The sequence below is a fragment of the Taeniopygia guttata genome, chromosome 8, assembly GCF_048771995.1.
Source record: "Taeniopygia guttata chromosome 8, bTaeGut7.mat, whole genome shotgun sequence".
NCBI lineage: Eukaryota > Metazoa > Chordata > Aves > Passeriformes > Estrildidae > Taeniopygia > Taeniopygia guttata.
Window position 1 is genome coordinate 4,042,364 of NC_133033.1, and position 15,734 is coordinate 4,058,097.

Consider the following 15,734-nt stretch of genomic DNA (forward strand, 5'->3'; position numbering starts at 1 on the left):
ACCATTTATTCTGTCATATCCATCTTGGTTAGCCCTCAATGCTGCAATATATTCTGAATTTATTTTATGGGAGTTCTTTTATATTTTCAAAAGCATGATCTTCAGATGGCAAAACCGCAAATAATTGCGTTGTGTTATTTAATATTCTCCCTGCCTGCGTGGAATGCAGTGGTTGGTGATTTGCTAGGAAAGCAACCTAAGCCATGACTGTGCATGTGGAAGGAAATGCAGATTTTGTGGAGGCCCAGCATTGCTGGTTAGCTGTTCCTGAGCGTTGTTTTGTTAATCACACACATCAGGCCATCTCCCTGTGATAGCTCAGTGATGCTTCATTAGACCTGCGTGACTAATCTGGGCTCTGTAAAGAGCCTGTAATTGTCTCATTGTTTATTTATGTGGCCATAAATCTCTGTTTACTTGCAGGTTCCTTTCCAAAAATGTATTTGAAACTAATAATTAAATCCTCTGAAATGCTTGGGAAAATATTTCCTTCCACCTCCATGCAGTGAGGTTGTTGTCTCTAATTGCAAAATGCAGTCGACTTCAATGGCAAGCCCCTAAACTGTGAAAAAGAAATGAGATAAAAGCAAGAAATTACTATTTGGCTCTAAGCAACAAATTATTTCTGTTAAAGTAAAATTTTGTATCAGCTCGTGGATGTGCAGATTGCCAGAATATGCTGTAAAATACAGCTCTCTGTGAGGTATTGTATAGCTAAATTATTTATCTGGATTCCTCCACTGGCCAAAAAGCAGGGTAAATCAGTATAAGTATCTTGCTTATTTATGGGAAATACCCTAAGCAGATGGATTGTAGCCCAGTTGATGAAGATGACAGCCATCTCACCAATTTCTACCTGTTTTGTAGCACCCTGAAACTGAGTTTCAATTGCATTGCCTATTCTCTTTCAGAGATGTTGGCCCCTATCCTTATTGAAATAAAGCTCTAGGGCCCAGTCTGTGGGATTGTAACATTTCCAGGAGTGCTCTGGTGGGGTTTTGGTATTTATTGCACAGAAGTATTGCAGTGTGTGGCTCACATTTCATGAATTTGATCTGTAGCCATTTTCTTCAGGCTGGCAGTGTGAAACCCAGGAAGGAAAACCATGTGTATAAATACATTTATTTCATTTTGACTTTTTGTTCTTGTTACCTATCAGTTCCTCCAGCCTTAATTATCTTTGCTGAGGATTTTATTTTATTTTATTTTATTTATTATCTTTGAGGGTTTACCTGCATGAAGTGATGTGCCCTATTCCATGTAAGGGCAACCAGACATTACCTGTAGTATTCTATTAAAAAAAAATTAATTTGTTTCCTCACACTGGCCACAGAAGTAGTGATGGTGCTTCTGCTTTAAATCTTCATGACATCCAAATAAATAATATTTATTTGGGTGGTTTGGTGGTAGTAATCCTGTTGGTGGGTGGTTATAATCCTGTTGTCCCCACGGTGTTCTGTTTAACTGAGGTCATGTTATGGCTCTGAAAAGTTCCAACTGATGTTTTGGATGCCAACATCTTGCCCATCTTCCTGAACTTCTAAGCTGTCTTGACCTTACAGTGCAGATTTCTCAAGTTGCTTCTATAAAAGCATTTTCCAGCACATTCTGAGGCTTTATCAGGTTTGTGCTGATAACCCCTGGATTTGCTGCTCTTCCCTAGGCAATGTGAGTGATGGTGTTAATTATGCTGATAGATTGCTAACAGGACAGCTAAACTTGGCTGAAAGAGAAGTTCAGCAAGATTAAAATTCTCACTGTTGGCAGAAGAGGCCTCGTTTAAAATGTACCAAAGGTACCTCTTGACTTTGCTGGAAATCTGTTGGATCTGGCATCCCTGACCAGAAATCGAGGTACCATCATGGATCTGCAGTTATTCCTTGAAGCACATGTGCTGGAGCAGATGAAATGTCAAACTGTCAGAGTCTCTTTCACTGAGCATCTCTGAGGCTTTAAAAATAGAAATAGAAAGAAGGAATTAATTTATTCTGCTCTCTCCTCGCTCCGCAGCGAGCAGGAGAGATGGGGTGAGGAGTTCACTGAGTTTGGTGTTTCCAGAGGGTGGGAATTGGCCAGGAGGATGCTGGTGGTCCCTGCCATGATGGGTTTTGTCCCCTTTGTGTTTTTGGAACTTCCCAAAGTTCCTCTCTCTGGCTGATCTCAGGTGCAGCCCTCTGTGAGCATCTTACCCCATCAGCTGATTCCACACAAAGTCCTCTCACCTGATCTTTGTGACTCTTGTCTCTGGATTTTACCTGAGACAATCCCAAATCCTCTCCTGCAGTTTTCATCTGGGATTTCCTGTGTGTTCTCTGTCCTGGATCTCTTTTTATTCTCTGCTGTACTTTTTGCCAGAGTTGTTTAATTGCAAACATAAATTTGGTTATTGTGTCGAACCAAGTGATGCCAGCTCTGTCTTCTGCTCCAATCTTGATCTGTCTCTCCAGCCCTCTCCTTGCATCTTTAGCCAGCAGCTGAAGCTCAGTGAGGCCAAACCAGGCTTTCTAATCCTGACTCCCAGAGGTCTCTCTGACCTCCTTTTTGGAGAGCTGAGCAAAATCCCAGCATCATCTCTTATTCAGCCCTGTCAGTTCAGCAGCCTGTTTGACCAGTGATGTGTTTGGCTTGCCACACCCAGGGTAACTGCAGCTCTTGCAGAATTCTTCTCACCTGAAGTGCAGCACTTGCTCTCACACTGAGAGTTAACACCCAGTCCTGTCTCTCTTCATCTCGTGTCTCAATTGTTATCCCTTTCTTTGTCCTTGACAAATTTGACTTTTATTTTTGAAATCCATTGTGACTGCCACGATTGCTGCCTCAGCTTATTCTTTTGATCATGTCACACTTCCCTTTGCATTCCTGGGCTGAATCTGCCTTCTCTCTTTTATCAGCCCATTGCTGAATTGTTTCTTCGCTCTTCATGGCTGCCTTTATTCATCATCAGCTTTTGAGGAGTCAATCCATAGTACCAACTTTCACCATTCATTTATTCAGTTTTCTTAATAAATGACTCCCAGATCCCTTCCTACCCTACCCATCATCTTTTGGAGGAATTCTTTACACATATTTATTCAGTACCTCCTTATTTTTTCCTTATTACTTCCATGCTACAAACTTGTTTTAAACCTGATGATGCTGAGGAGTTACTGCATTCCTGCATCTCAGAGATGTCCCAAGGGTCACTACGAGGCTTTTGGCTCTCAAAGGTTGCAATTTAAAGATAAACTTGCTGGCATTACCTTTTAATTCTTTCTTTATTTATTTTTTTAATCAGTATTATCTATTTATAGGAACTCCTTTTGTAAGAAATGTTTGGTCTTGGACCATGCTGAGGTCTTTTAAGGGCTGCAGTATAAGAAAATATTACATAATAACAATAAAGAGCAATAACTGTAAAACAACAAAGTCAAGTTTTACACATAGAGTTGATAATGGTGAAATCTGGGGCCTTTCTTTGTGCATTGTCACAGCTTCTGCCTGCAGAAGATCCCTCTGGAGCTGACTGGGAGTTTTGCCCTGCTCCTTGACACTTTCCATCTTTCTGCTTGTAAATATGACCAGTAAAACATGGCATTTACTGTTCTGCATGCAATAAATGTGTCTAATTAGAATATGGCAGAGGAGAGGACTTAAACATCTGCATATGATTCTTAAAAGGTATTTATAGACCCTGGTACTTCAGAAGGGAAACAATAACACATTTCATGCACATGTGGCAGCTAGCAAAATGTAAATGTCAGGAGAACCTACTTCCTTAATTACATCCCTTATTGACTATTGTAATTCATTCATTATTGGCCTTCCAAACTGGGCCCTGGGCAGTTTGGCTGGTTCACAGTGCTCCACTGGGACTTTTAATAGCCACAAGCTCGTGGAGTTCTGTTCTTTAGATGCTCAGTTTGCTGTTGAGGGTTTTAAAAAACCTTTGGTAGCATGGCAGTTTAGTTACTGTGGATAAACAGAGCCCAAAAGGCAAAATGTGGGTGTGATTGTGCATATTGTGAAGTCTTGGGGATCTGGAGGTTTGCTTTGAGGGGTGAAATTTCTCTTCCTTTCACCTAGGAAAGGGAAAAGCTCAGATCTAGAGCTGAGTCCAGCTTACTTGTAGTCAGGATGTGCAGAGACTGCCTTGTGAGAATTCTGACCCTAATGGAGATGAAAATAAAATAAAGCTATTCCAGACACGTTATCCAAACTGGAATAATTTGTGTGATTTTGTTGCAGCTGTATTTATTTTTTTTAAGTGTGAAAAGGGTAAAAAGTTGATTGCTTTCAAAAAGGCAGAAAATGAGATTTTATGAGCTCAGTGATAGTCTCATTTGGCCTCCTGATGTTTAATCCAAGCACCCCAGGATTGAGTTAAGAAAGGGAAGTGCTGCTTACGTGCATTCTGCATTTTGGTATGGAGAATCTCACTGTTATATAGTTATAACAGTGATAAATAACACTTCCAAACAGTAAATATTAGGAATAATAATGTATTCCCAGTTACCATTTGGCTTCCATTGCATGTGGGGGTGGATACTCTGTCTATGGAGATGTTGTAGTAAAAACTACTATGCCAACACTTCTGGTTTTTACCAATTTCAATGTTTGGTATGCTTAACCAGAATTTTGGGTGGATTTTGCTAAGGAGCTGAAAGTCACTATATTTATTGTTCTGGATCCTGTTATATAGTGGAGCTGCATGGCATTTCTTCCCTATTGTCCCATGGCAGAAAACTGAAAGTATTCAGTTATACTGGGATTTTCTTTGCCTGTATTCACTACCCTTTTGTGATCCAGATAAATGAATCTCCAGCAGAGCCACATTGCTTTTTTCTCCAGCTGCAATTTCATCTTATAAGAAGAGCACCCAAAACACAGAGTTGCGTGCAAGTCCTGGTGTTTTTAAGCCAGGTTAATGCATCACACAGCAGAAGAAAATTTCAGGCCCATTTTCAGCACACCTGGAATTACAATGGCAGGATTTCAGACTGCTTGGGAAAGGATTTAGCAAGAGAAATGCTGACATAATAATAGCACAGGCAGCTGAGATGCTCTGAAACTTTCCTGGAGAGCAGTGGGGGACATTCAGCCGGTGCCAGAACAGAAAGTTACATCCCCCTTTGAAATCCACTCTTTTTTTCCTTGGAGTTAGCTGGGAAGCATTACACCCCAGGAGTGCTGGTGATTTTCCTTCCTATTCAGAGCATTTTTATCTGGTGGGCTGCTCTGCAATTTTGTGTTTGCCCTGGTAGGAGCAATAGCACTGTCACTGCTCCTGAATTCCTGTGCTGCCTCGTGGGCTCTCCTGTTGTGGGGGCAGATGAAAGGGGGGCAGGTGTCCTTCACTAGCAAGGATAATTAGGGAGAGAAACTACAGGAAAGGATTGCTTTTAAATTTACCTGGAGTCAGGAGAATGATAGTAATAGATACTTATTGGAAGTCAAGTCATTGGTGATGTTCTGCCTTCAGGAACACAGGAAAGTCAGCAAAAGCATTTTTCACTCTGATAGTCCATGGGAATGAATAAACACCTTTTTTATCCCTCTTAATTTATGTAATAAGTTCCCTGTGGAAGGAGAAGAGGAAAGGCCAGTGCCAATGGATGCCAAACAAATACCTGCTTTCATCCCTCTCTTTCAGTTGAATAAGCCATAAATTTCACATACCAGTAGATCTTTGCTTCGTACAAAAACAGCTGCTCATAAAAGTTGTCTTCCCAAATGAGATGCCTGTACTGCTGACCTTTCAGGTGGGTGCTCTGTGTGCTCAGCATGTGGCAGCCCAGGGGAGCCTCGGGGCTGGAACAGCATCTCCCGTGGTGCTCCCAGCACGTGGTGGCAAATGTGGAATTACAGCATTGCCTCTTGGGTCCCTAAATTGTAGCGTCCTACCTCTCTCTGCTGTTAATACTTCCTAATCCTTTGTGGTTCCCATCCTCATTCCACATCATTGTCCTCCCAGTGAAGCAGGCAGCAGCATTCCTGCTGGCTTTAAAGCAGCACTGTGACTGGGTGAGGCAGATCACTAATTAGTTTGAGTGCCCTGACATTTAAAGCAAATAAGAAATCTGGGTATCTAAAAATATTACACATGGCTCCCAGCCCTGGCTCTGCATAGCTCAGAGTACTTTTTTTTTTTTTTTTTTCCTTTTTAGATAGTCAAAATATGGATTTGAATCCAATTTTTTTATTATGTCCTTGCTTTTAAAAAGGCTGAGTTGGTTTGTAAAAGGTTTTATGTGCAGCTTTCTGCGATTTTTAATTAGCCAAATGCTTTCCTGTGAGTGATACAGGAATTTGGAAGTATTCTAAAGTGTAAGGTCACTGTGAGCATCACCTGTGCATGCAGAAGGCTCAGTGCTGAGCAGTGCTGGGAATGCAGAAATGAGTAAGTTCAGGTTTGATGGGGGGAAGAGAAGACATGCTGTGTGCAGGAGCTGCAAGGGGCAGGAGTGGAAGGAGTAAGTAGGAACAAGGAATCCACGGCTGTGAAATGCTTTCTGCCTGCATTTCAGTAAAAGGTGAGGGCAGATCCTGTGTGTGACACCAGCACTGAAAAGCAAGGCAGGGAGAGAGGAAAGCCAACAGAGCTGATCTGTGCTCTCAGCTGTGTGGCCAGGCCTGCGTGTGGAGAGTTAATCAAAGTTTGCTTTTGGAGATTTCAATTAGCAGCAGAAGACTAAAAGCAAACATTCATCCTGCTTTACATGAAAATGAGCAGGGAAGAAACAACTCTGGGCATTGCAATGTGCAAATGAGAGCTGTAGAGATTGCTGGTGAGAGGTGCCAGGGCAGAGCTTAAACACAGTCTACGCTGCCTGAGTTGAAACACAGAACTCTTGGAACATGATGTGCCAAGACCCTGCCACGGGCAGCTTCAGGAATTCCTACCTTGGGATAATGCAAGGGGAAAAGAGCATGAAAATAGAGCAAAAAAATTACCTGCAAGTTCTTTATTCTGCTTTAGAGTCTCTTTGAGGTTTGCCTTTTACATTTTATTTTATTCTTATCTTAGGGCTCAAGTACTTCACACACACTTGTCATGTTGCTACGGATGGTTTATATCCGAGGTGAAGTGTCTGCTGGGGGACCTGAACAAATGAAGGATTTATTGATGAATGATCCCATTTATGGGATTGTCTGAAGCTTGCTTTTACGTGCAATTGTAACTCAGAGGAAAAGGTTTCCTCTCTTCATTTTTCTGTAGGAAAACTGAAAACAAAATGGTTTGGTCTTTATGACCAGGACTGGTTGTTCATGGTGCTGTTTCTGAATTGTAAAGCTCATCACTACAGGGGCATCTTTGGTGACATGCAGGTACCCCACATCCATCAGCAGCCACTGAAAGCAGTCTCACATTGTGGAACACAGGGATTCTTGCCTCTGTACCTTGGTTAATTTCTGCTTATTAAATCACTTCTATATTTGAACAATGGCAAGATCGTCTCATGTGAAATTCTCAACCGTTTTGCATCATTTTTAACTGGCTCGTGAGCACAGCATACTGTTTGCACTCAGCTTGTGAATCCCTAGAATCCTTTCCTGCTCTTGTACCTGTACCTGTGCTTTCTTTCAGCCCCCTTTAAAGTCCTACTAAATTAGGGAGAGTATCTGGGAGATAGATAGAAAAATATAAAATAAATCCCTCTTGTCCTTTTCCCCCTTTTCCAGTGAAGTTTCTTACATTGTGCAAGTAGATTTATGGTCCAAGGAAGTTTCTGTTTGATGACTATCCAGTGCAACTTAAATTTGAGTATGGTTTTTGTGATCTTTTCAAGCTCTGCTTTATAGGGGTTGCATGAGAAATCAAGAGAATCAGCAGCTGTCTCTCACTGAGGAGTTTTTCAAATCACAGGCTACAAGAAGAGGGTGGCTGGTAATGCTTGCTGAATCTGAAGCAGTTAAGATCTGAGACAGCTAAAGCCAAAAAAATTACTTCCAAATCTCCTAGGAGTTGTATGAAGGAATTGCTTTTGCTGTTCATGTAAATCAAAAGCGTTTCAGGAGGGTGAGGAATATCAGTGTAAAGGAACAAAAGAAGCTTGTAAAAAGTAAGGGCTGCTCAAAGGACATTCACAAGCTCTAAAGATGAACACAGTAAAATTATGGAGAGGTTCAGTGATGCTGCAGCAAGCTGTCTCATTACAGAATATTGTGCTCCCTCAAATTCAAGATTTAATCAATGAGCCTTACAGAGTCTATCAGGAAAAATACAAGGCATGGTCAAAGGTGCTGCACTTGAGCTGTATGGCAGCTTTGGCTTGAGAGCAGAGGGCAATACTGGCATATTTATGGCTGTTTTGATCCACTGACCATTTTGCAGAGGGTGGTGAGGTGGGAGCTCAGGGGGGAATACACTCAGATGTGTTACAGCTCTGGAATCCCACAGTGACCACTGAGCCACTGCCATCCCAAGGACTCTAACAGTGACTTACAGGCAAGTGCTGTTCCTTGTACAGCACCCTGAAACAGTGAAAAACAGTAAAACAATGTGCTGCAGCCTCTAGGTGCTCCTTGCAGGTGGAATTTGGGGCATGTTGCACTGCTGAGCTGATTAGGGCCATTGACTTCAGTATCAAGGATGAGGTCTGCTGCTTCTTGGTTTTGCTGTGCAAATGCTTTGCTTTAAGCATCCTGATAGAACAATGGCTGTGTCAGATGCAGAACAATAAGGAAATAGTACAAGACTCATGGGAGGCCCAGCATCTCAGCTTCGGTGTAGCCACACCTGCCTTTCCAAAGCTCTCTGAAAATGTTTCCTTGCCCTTTAGGATTTTCTATGTCCTGGAACAAAATTTGCAAGTGCATATTTAAAAGATGATCTTGGGCTTGATAGTAATTGGACAAGAGTTTTGGGTTTAACTATCTACTTTTGCTCCTGATACAATAAAAAATTGAAAAGCCTTTGAAGTGAAGATGAGAAATTTGCCATATATGCGTTCCAGTTTTGTTTTGCCCCTTTCCAAATTCATATATCTAATAAATGGATCTTCTGCATGAGCAACTTAACATTTGCTTCTGAAGACAATGACCAATAACTAAATTCATATCTGGTCTTTGTCAGACATTATTACAACTTACGAGAGCTGGACAGAAGTTTATTACCTTAGTGCTGTTCTCTTTCACAAATTAGGTTTGGTATCAGAGATCCATTCATCACAATTAGGCTGCTGTGCTGGCAGAGCCATGTCCTGCTGCCTTAATTGACACTGGGGTTGGGGACGAGGCCACACCAGCTGAGAGCATCACTGGGTGTGTCTGCCACCGAGGCACCCTCAAGGGCAATTCTCTTCGAATTCCCCTCTCTGGCTCCCCAGGTGAGATAAAGGCAGCAGCCGGATGCTTTTTTCATCAAATAGCAGGAATGGTGAGGATTAATTTGGATTTTAGCCCAAAAAAAAGTACCCTTTTGTGCTCTTTTCCTGAGTCCAACGAAACAGGCTCTTAGCTGGGGTGCTCCTGGGAAGTACTTGCCTTTATTTAGCATAGAGTGTACAGGCAGAGCTTAGTGTTGCCCTAGACTTGAGCAGGTTCTTATCCTGACACAGGATCTCCCTCACTGACTCTGCTCCCTGCTGACTCAGCTGCTAAACTCAGGAAGTCACATAATCTGAGTTTTCTTGCTTCAATCTCCTCGGCTGCAGGAAGAGAATGGCTCTCACGAGTTTGTTATTGTTATTAAAAGGAAATTAAATTTACACTTCTCTGGGTGCTGTGCTGTGTCACAGGCAGACGGCTGCACCCCTGGAGGGACTGAGTCTGCAGGAGCTGGGGCTAAATCTGTTTTGATTCTTCTCTTTATCAGCACCATATTTCATGTGCCCCTTTGTGCTCCACAGACCAAGCTTTGATCTGCATATAATCTCAAAGTGAGCTTTTTGTGCCAAGTGTTTTTATTGCAGGGCTTGTGCACTGAGATGCCTTTTAGTAGCTGGCACTTGGAAAAGTCTTTCCTCAGGTTATTGTCTGCAGAATCAGTGTGTGTGGAGGAAGCACGGGGATTAGACAGATTTATTTTCTTCTCTTTGTGAAGCCACGCTTACAGGCTGCCATCTGAGAGGGCCCTTCAGGCTTGGAGAACACTCTGGAGGTTATATTTTCCTTTTCTGCTCCTATTCTTGGGGTGGGGTATTTTTGAAGTAGGAAAGCCCATAATCTGTTGTTCAGCCTACATTTCATGATTGGCTCTGACTCCAACAGATTCAGGACTGGACTTTCCATTTTCAGTCTCCTTCAGGGGGAAGGGTTCAGCCCCCACTCCATGTTTTTTTTCCATTTATATTCTTTTATGACCAGAACTGATCATCTTGGCCAGTGCTGGGAAATGCCTCCCAATACCGAAATATCCATATCTGCAAGAGTTTTCCAGTGGCTTTTGCTTTTCATGTTTTCATATGTGACATTTATTTTTGAAAGCTGCATTGGAATGATGCTGTGTTCCAAAACTCCATGCTCTTCTTGTAAGAATTCAGTATTTTGATAATTTGCTAAGCCTAAACCCTACAGCTCTCTTCCTTTCCTAGATCAAACCTGATAAAATTTTCCACATGTTGCAGTAAATGTTTATATAACAGATTTTTTTGGGCTATCAAGTGTTTCCTTACACTAAGCACTATCACATTTAAGGCAGATTACAGTGATCTGTCATATATTGTTTGTTCTGTCCCCTCTCCATGGGCATGTGACTGAAGTGTTCATGACAGTAGGGAAGGGCTGTCAGATGGGAAATAAGATGTTTCTCAGTCACCCTGTGCTGTGTCCAGTAGTAATTTGCAGGGAGTTTGAAGCTGTTGGCAGCTGTAGCTCTGAAATAACACTGAGCTGTCTCTTCTCTTCTATTTCACATGAAACTGGGAATTCTTGCAGTGGTTGTTTCATTTCCCCATCTGCTCATCCCCTGCCTTATCTCATGAGGCTGATGTCTTGCCACCCCATCTGCCATCCAAATACCAAGTTCCAGAAAACATGAGAAAGTTTGTGATGCAAATGCAATTTATTGATGTGACATTGGAGACTGTTGACTTTTACTCCAAATTGTGTGTACACAATCCCACTGAAATGCACTTCCCTCTCGAGGCAGAGGAAGTGGAAGGGTTCACAACTGCTTGAGAGGTATCCATGCACCTTCATGAGTACCAGGGGAAAAAATCTATGTCAGGAAGAGGTTTTGGTGGTGTTTTTTTAGCTGCCTACATACAGGGGCTGCTGTTCATCTCTTAGATTTGAATGTACAGTAGAGAATTCAGGTGTTTCATGTCATGGAATGGTTTGGGTTGGAAGGAACCTTAAAGATCACCTAATTCCAACCCTGCTGCCATGGGATGATTATGATGGGGATGAGCAGCTCCTCTCCACCTCTGCTAAGTGCATTTTAAGGGAACAGCAGAGAATCATTGTGCCACAAGCACAGCAGTTAAGGGGATGCTTGTGGCGTGTTGTTGTCCCTGTGATCCCTGCAAATACCACCTCAAGCAAACAGGAATTGTAAGGAAATTGCCATGAGGACCTCTGGACCAGGTTCTGCCTGTTGGGCCCTGTTAAGGAGCACAGCAGCCTCCTGGGTGCAGTGAAGGAGAGCCATCTGTGCCACCCAGGGTTTTCTTGCAGCAGGGAGATAAAAGTCATCTCAGAGCCACTCATATGTTTTTCAATTCACTGTTTTCACTGGATGTGTTGCAGTGAGTAATGGTCAATGTCCTGTTGCACTTGGGGCTTGCTTGGTATAAGGCTTTACCATTCATTTTCCTGTTAGGTTCAATTTCTGTGATTTTTTTTTTCCATGGTCTTCCTGAAGAGACAGGGCCTGATTTCCTTATGTTCAGCAGTCCCAGCTGGAATACAGGGATCTTGCAGCTGAAATTCATGGCTGAAAATATTGTCCATGAAGTTATTTTATTATGAATCCATTAAGGACTCTGCAGTTTGGTGGGTAACTGAGGTGTTCAGGGAGTTACACAGGCAAAATGTTTTATTGCTTATTCCAGTGTGAATAGGCAGGAATGAGCTTGGTCCATGTGCATCCCACACCCACAGTGGAGCTCCCAGTTGGTCCCAGCTCTCTGAAACCAGGCTCAGCGTGCAGGTGCTCCAGGTGAGAGGCTGTGCAGCCCCAGTCCCTGTGAGACTTGTCCTGGTGGATGTAATACCGTGTGGAACAAGCCTCCTGCTTGTGCTGGGACAGCTTTTCCAGGAGGATTTGCAGCTTGCAGGATATATATATTTTTTTTTTTTTTCTTTTTGTTGTGGCTCTTAACACTGTGCCCCAGGCTCCACTAAATAGACAACCTCATTAAAAGAGAAATAGCGATAGTAAAGCAGTGACTTTCTCATGCCATCTAACTCACATTTTTGACATGATTGCTGGACCCTCCAAGTACTTAATTGATTGACTTAATTGATTTAGTGGCACTGGAGGCTACAGCATGGAAATAAAGGGGCAAGATGAGGATAAGGGGTGAAAAAATTTATGATAGGTGCCAAGCAGCCTGAGGGAAATTAGAAATGCTACAGATCTCACAGGCAGCTAAATCAATTCAGTGTGATGTACAGGGAGTGACCTGGGGGAAGAGGAGAAGCAGGGGATGGAATGGAGAAAAGGAGAGAAAACAATGGCTGGTGGGAGAGACCAGAGTAAATTTAAGGGGAAGAGGAAAGGCAGCAGACTTGGTGCAGATGGGTATTTTGGACTTTTAACAGTAGGCAAAAACTTCTTAGTGTTTGAATAAAAGATAACAATACCATCATGTTTAACCTAAAAAGAAGAACTCATGCATCACAAGAATGTCTTGTTACCCAGTTTGAGATTTTATCTGTGCTTCCACTTAAAGTCTCCAAGATTTGCAGCAGTGACTAAAGTCACAGGAGACCTAAAATAATTTGGAGGCTGTGGATTTTGTTAACAACTGAAACTTAAATGTTAAATTACTTTCTAATCTCTGCAATATGTAATTGACTGTGTTGAACCATAATACAAATTAAGTCTTCTCTATAATTTGTTCTGTCGTGCTGCAGTGCTCCAAAATAATTTGGTACCTCACTTAAAGATTGGTAAATGGTTTGTAGCAGCTCTCAACACAGACAGAGTAAAGACTTCATATAGTGTGTGATGGAATCCATCAGTATTGGCATACAGAGGTGTCAGAAACATCCCTGAGTTGAGAAATAATTATTTTATGTGCTTCTGGCCATTAGTAAGAGGATTCTGATCTTGCATTTTACAGTGGTGAATCTCTCCTGACTGCAACATGAGCCCCATTTCTGCTGTGCAGGAGCAAAAAGTCAGACAGTCAGTAAACAGTGCTTAGAGTGGATCACTGGAATATGTAGAAAGGACACATGAGGTGAACTGAGGGCTCTGAGAAAACAGATGTGTTTATATCTACATTTGAGTACAGATATGTGCGTGCACCATTGCATTTCACATGTGTGCTCTAAGTCAGTGTCCCTCAAACAAGGGAAAAGCTCTCCCTAAACACTCCATTCAGTAAAATACAGAAAAGGATAATTGCAGTCACCTTTACTTAATTTCTCTTTCTATTGATACAGTGTGTAAAATGTCATAACCACTGGAAATGGAACTATTTTTGAACAGTGAATTCCCAAATACATTGGAGTATCTCCATCTGCTCTCTTACCTTGTGGGTGATACTCTTCCATGGTAGAACAATCTTCCAATTTAATTCCATGAGGAAGGCACCTGATCACAGTTTAATTTCAGTGCAGAACGCTGCCTGGCAATCAATAAAGCAATGTCAGAGAACTTTGATTTAATAGGAGCCAGAGATAACGTTCCCTGTCATATGCAGAATAGAGAGATGGGAACATTTCATTTCATCCTAACAGATAGCATGTAACTTGGTTTTCAAAAAAAAACTAATAAATCAATATCCCTGTATTATCTAAGTAAGATCCCATCATTAATTTTAAACGCTCAACACGTCAGGAGAGTCTGAAGTGCACCTTCAGCTGAGCCACGTTCTGCCTGCAGTCACTGGCAACACTTAACTCTGCCACGAGCAAGCAATCTTGATACGGGGACATTAAGAGCCATTTACTGTGAAATGAAAATGAAACATGTCCAGTCTTTTGTTTGCTATGGAGCCATCCATCTCTTGCAGGCTGCCTCTCCTTTCAGGTGCCACTCCCTGCCCTGCAGCAGCACACCCTGCACGCCCTCAGCCTTTTCCCTGCCGCACACGGACCTCCTCCCTCCTTCTGGATTTTAAAACTTTCCATTCTCTTTCTTAACTCCAAAAATAACTGATTGTTTAGAGATTGCCTAGATACCATGCTGGTTTTCAAGATGTGCTTTTCTCAAAGCCAGCAGGGATCTGGACCTCCAAAGAATTCCGTGTGAGGCTTTGCCTGCTCTCAGAAATAGCATTATCCCTCAATGATGCAAGAGTAGGTCAATACATCAGAAGGTAGAAATTGAAACTAATAGCTTGTTTTAGATAAGCTTTCCAAAGACATTATTTTAAGTGGAAATACTTCTCTATTATTTCCATAATAAAATGCTGTTTAGTGCAAAGTGAGAAAGATTCTGGCACTACAAGAGATGCTTCTAAGAGCCTCAGATTCATGTCCTGACTCTGGTCAGAGTTTTGCTCATACAGTTAAAACTAAGTATTTTTATTATTACTATTCACCAAAGAGGGATCTTAAGTAAAATGTGGACTTTTGCATTCGGCATTGATTTCCAGTTGAATAATTACATTTACATTCATTTTCTGAGGAAAATGAGTATTTGGAGCTATGTTAGTGCTTGAAGTGAAATCTCTTGCACTGGCTGATGGTGATTTTTTTGGGGATAAGGCAGGACTGGAACTGATTCCTTGAGGTATTGGAGATCTCAGCTGTAGCTCTGCAGAACAGCCTGGCCTGGGAGTCACCCTGTGTGAAGCTACAGGTTTCTGCAGCCCCTGCTTACTTCTGTACCAAGAAATACTGATTCTGTGCCTGGGATGCTGTGTAGGTAGTAGCTAAGTAATTCATTTTTTATTTAATTGTATTTTACTTAAAGATACCTAGAAAAATCATCAGTGGAAGCTTTTAGTCAAGCTACAAAAGCAAGCCAAATTTGATTAGATTTTGAGCAAAAAAGAGGCTTCAAGAGTTCAGATATTAATGGGTTTTCATATCAGAATGTTTTGGGATCCAGAGAAAGTGGTGAAGGAGAAATAATACTGCTTTTTAATCAAACATTCTGATGGATATTGTCTACTGTTGTTTGGTTCTTTTTAGCTACTCCAGCATCACCACGCAGTTCATGAAATTTCCTACATTGCAAAGGATATCACAGACCACCGAGCGTTTGGATACGTGTGTGGAAAGGAGGGAAATCATAGATTTGTGGCAATAAAAACAGCCCAGGCAGTAAGTATCAAATCACTGTCATTTTCTGCCATGTAACTCATCTGAAAAGCCATTTGTAAGGAGCTGCTCAAGAGGCTGGTCTTGGGTTGTTGATGATTGTGCTAGACTGGTCACAAGTGTCTGTGCAGATCTTAAATAGCAAATTAATGGAACCAGCTTGGGCAAAAGGAAGTGTGTTTCATTGTTCCCGATTTTTTATTATGTGTTTTGTTATAATTAGTTATTGTTTACCTTTCTAGCTAAGCTGGACTGGATGAAGATAAATTTGCTTATGTTCCTATACTCATGGAGATACACATTGTGTGTAGTCTACTGTAATTTCAATGGATGAGAAACCACTAATAAATATGCCTTTACATTCATCCATGTGC

At 41.8% G+C, this 15,734-nt stretch overlaps 1 protein-coding gene across 25 annotated transcripts in view; it reads left to right on the forward strand.

The window, feature by feature from the left end:
- Positions 1 to 15,734, forward strand: part of DAB1 (DAB adaptor protein 1) — a 411,790-nt gene that overhangs the window by 359,366 nt on the left and 36,690 nt on the right. For all 25 annotated transcript variants that reach the window (XM_072932586.1, XM_072932571.1, XM_072932570.1 and 22 more), the window contains one exon: positions 15,232 to 15,363. In XM_072932586.1, the coding sequence (XP_072788687.1) occupies positions 15,232 to 15,363 (132 nt within the window). The remainder of the gene's footprint in view (positions 1 to 15,231; positions 15,364 to 15,734) is intronic.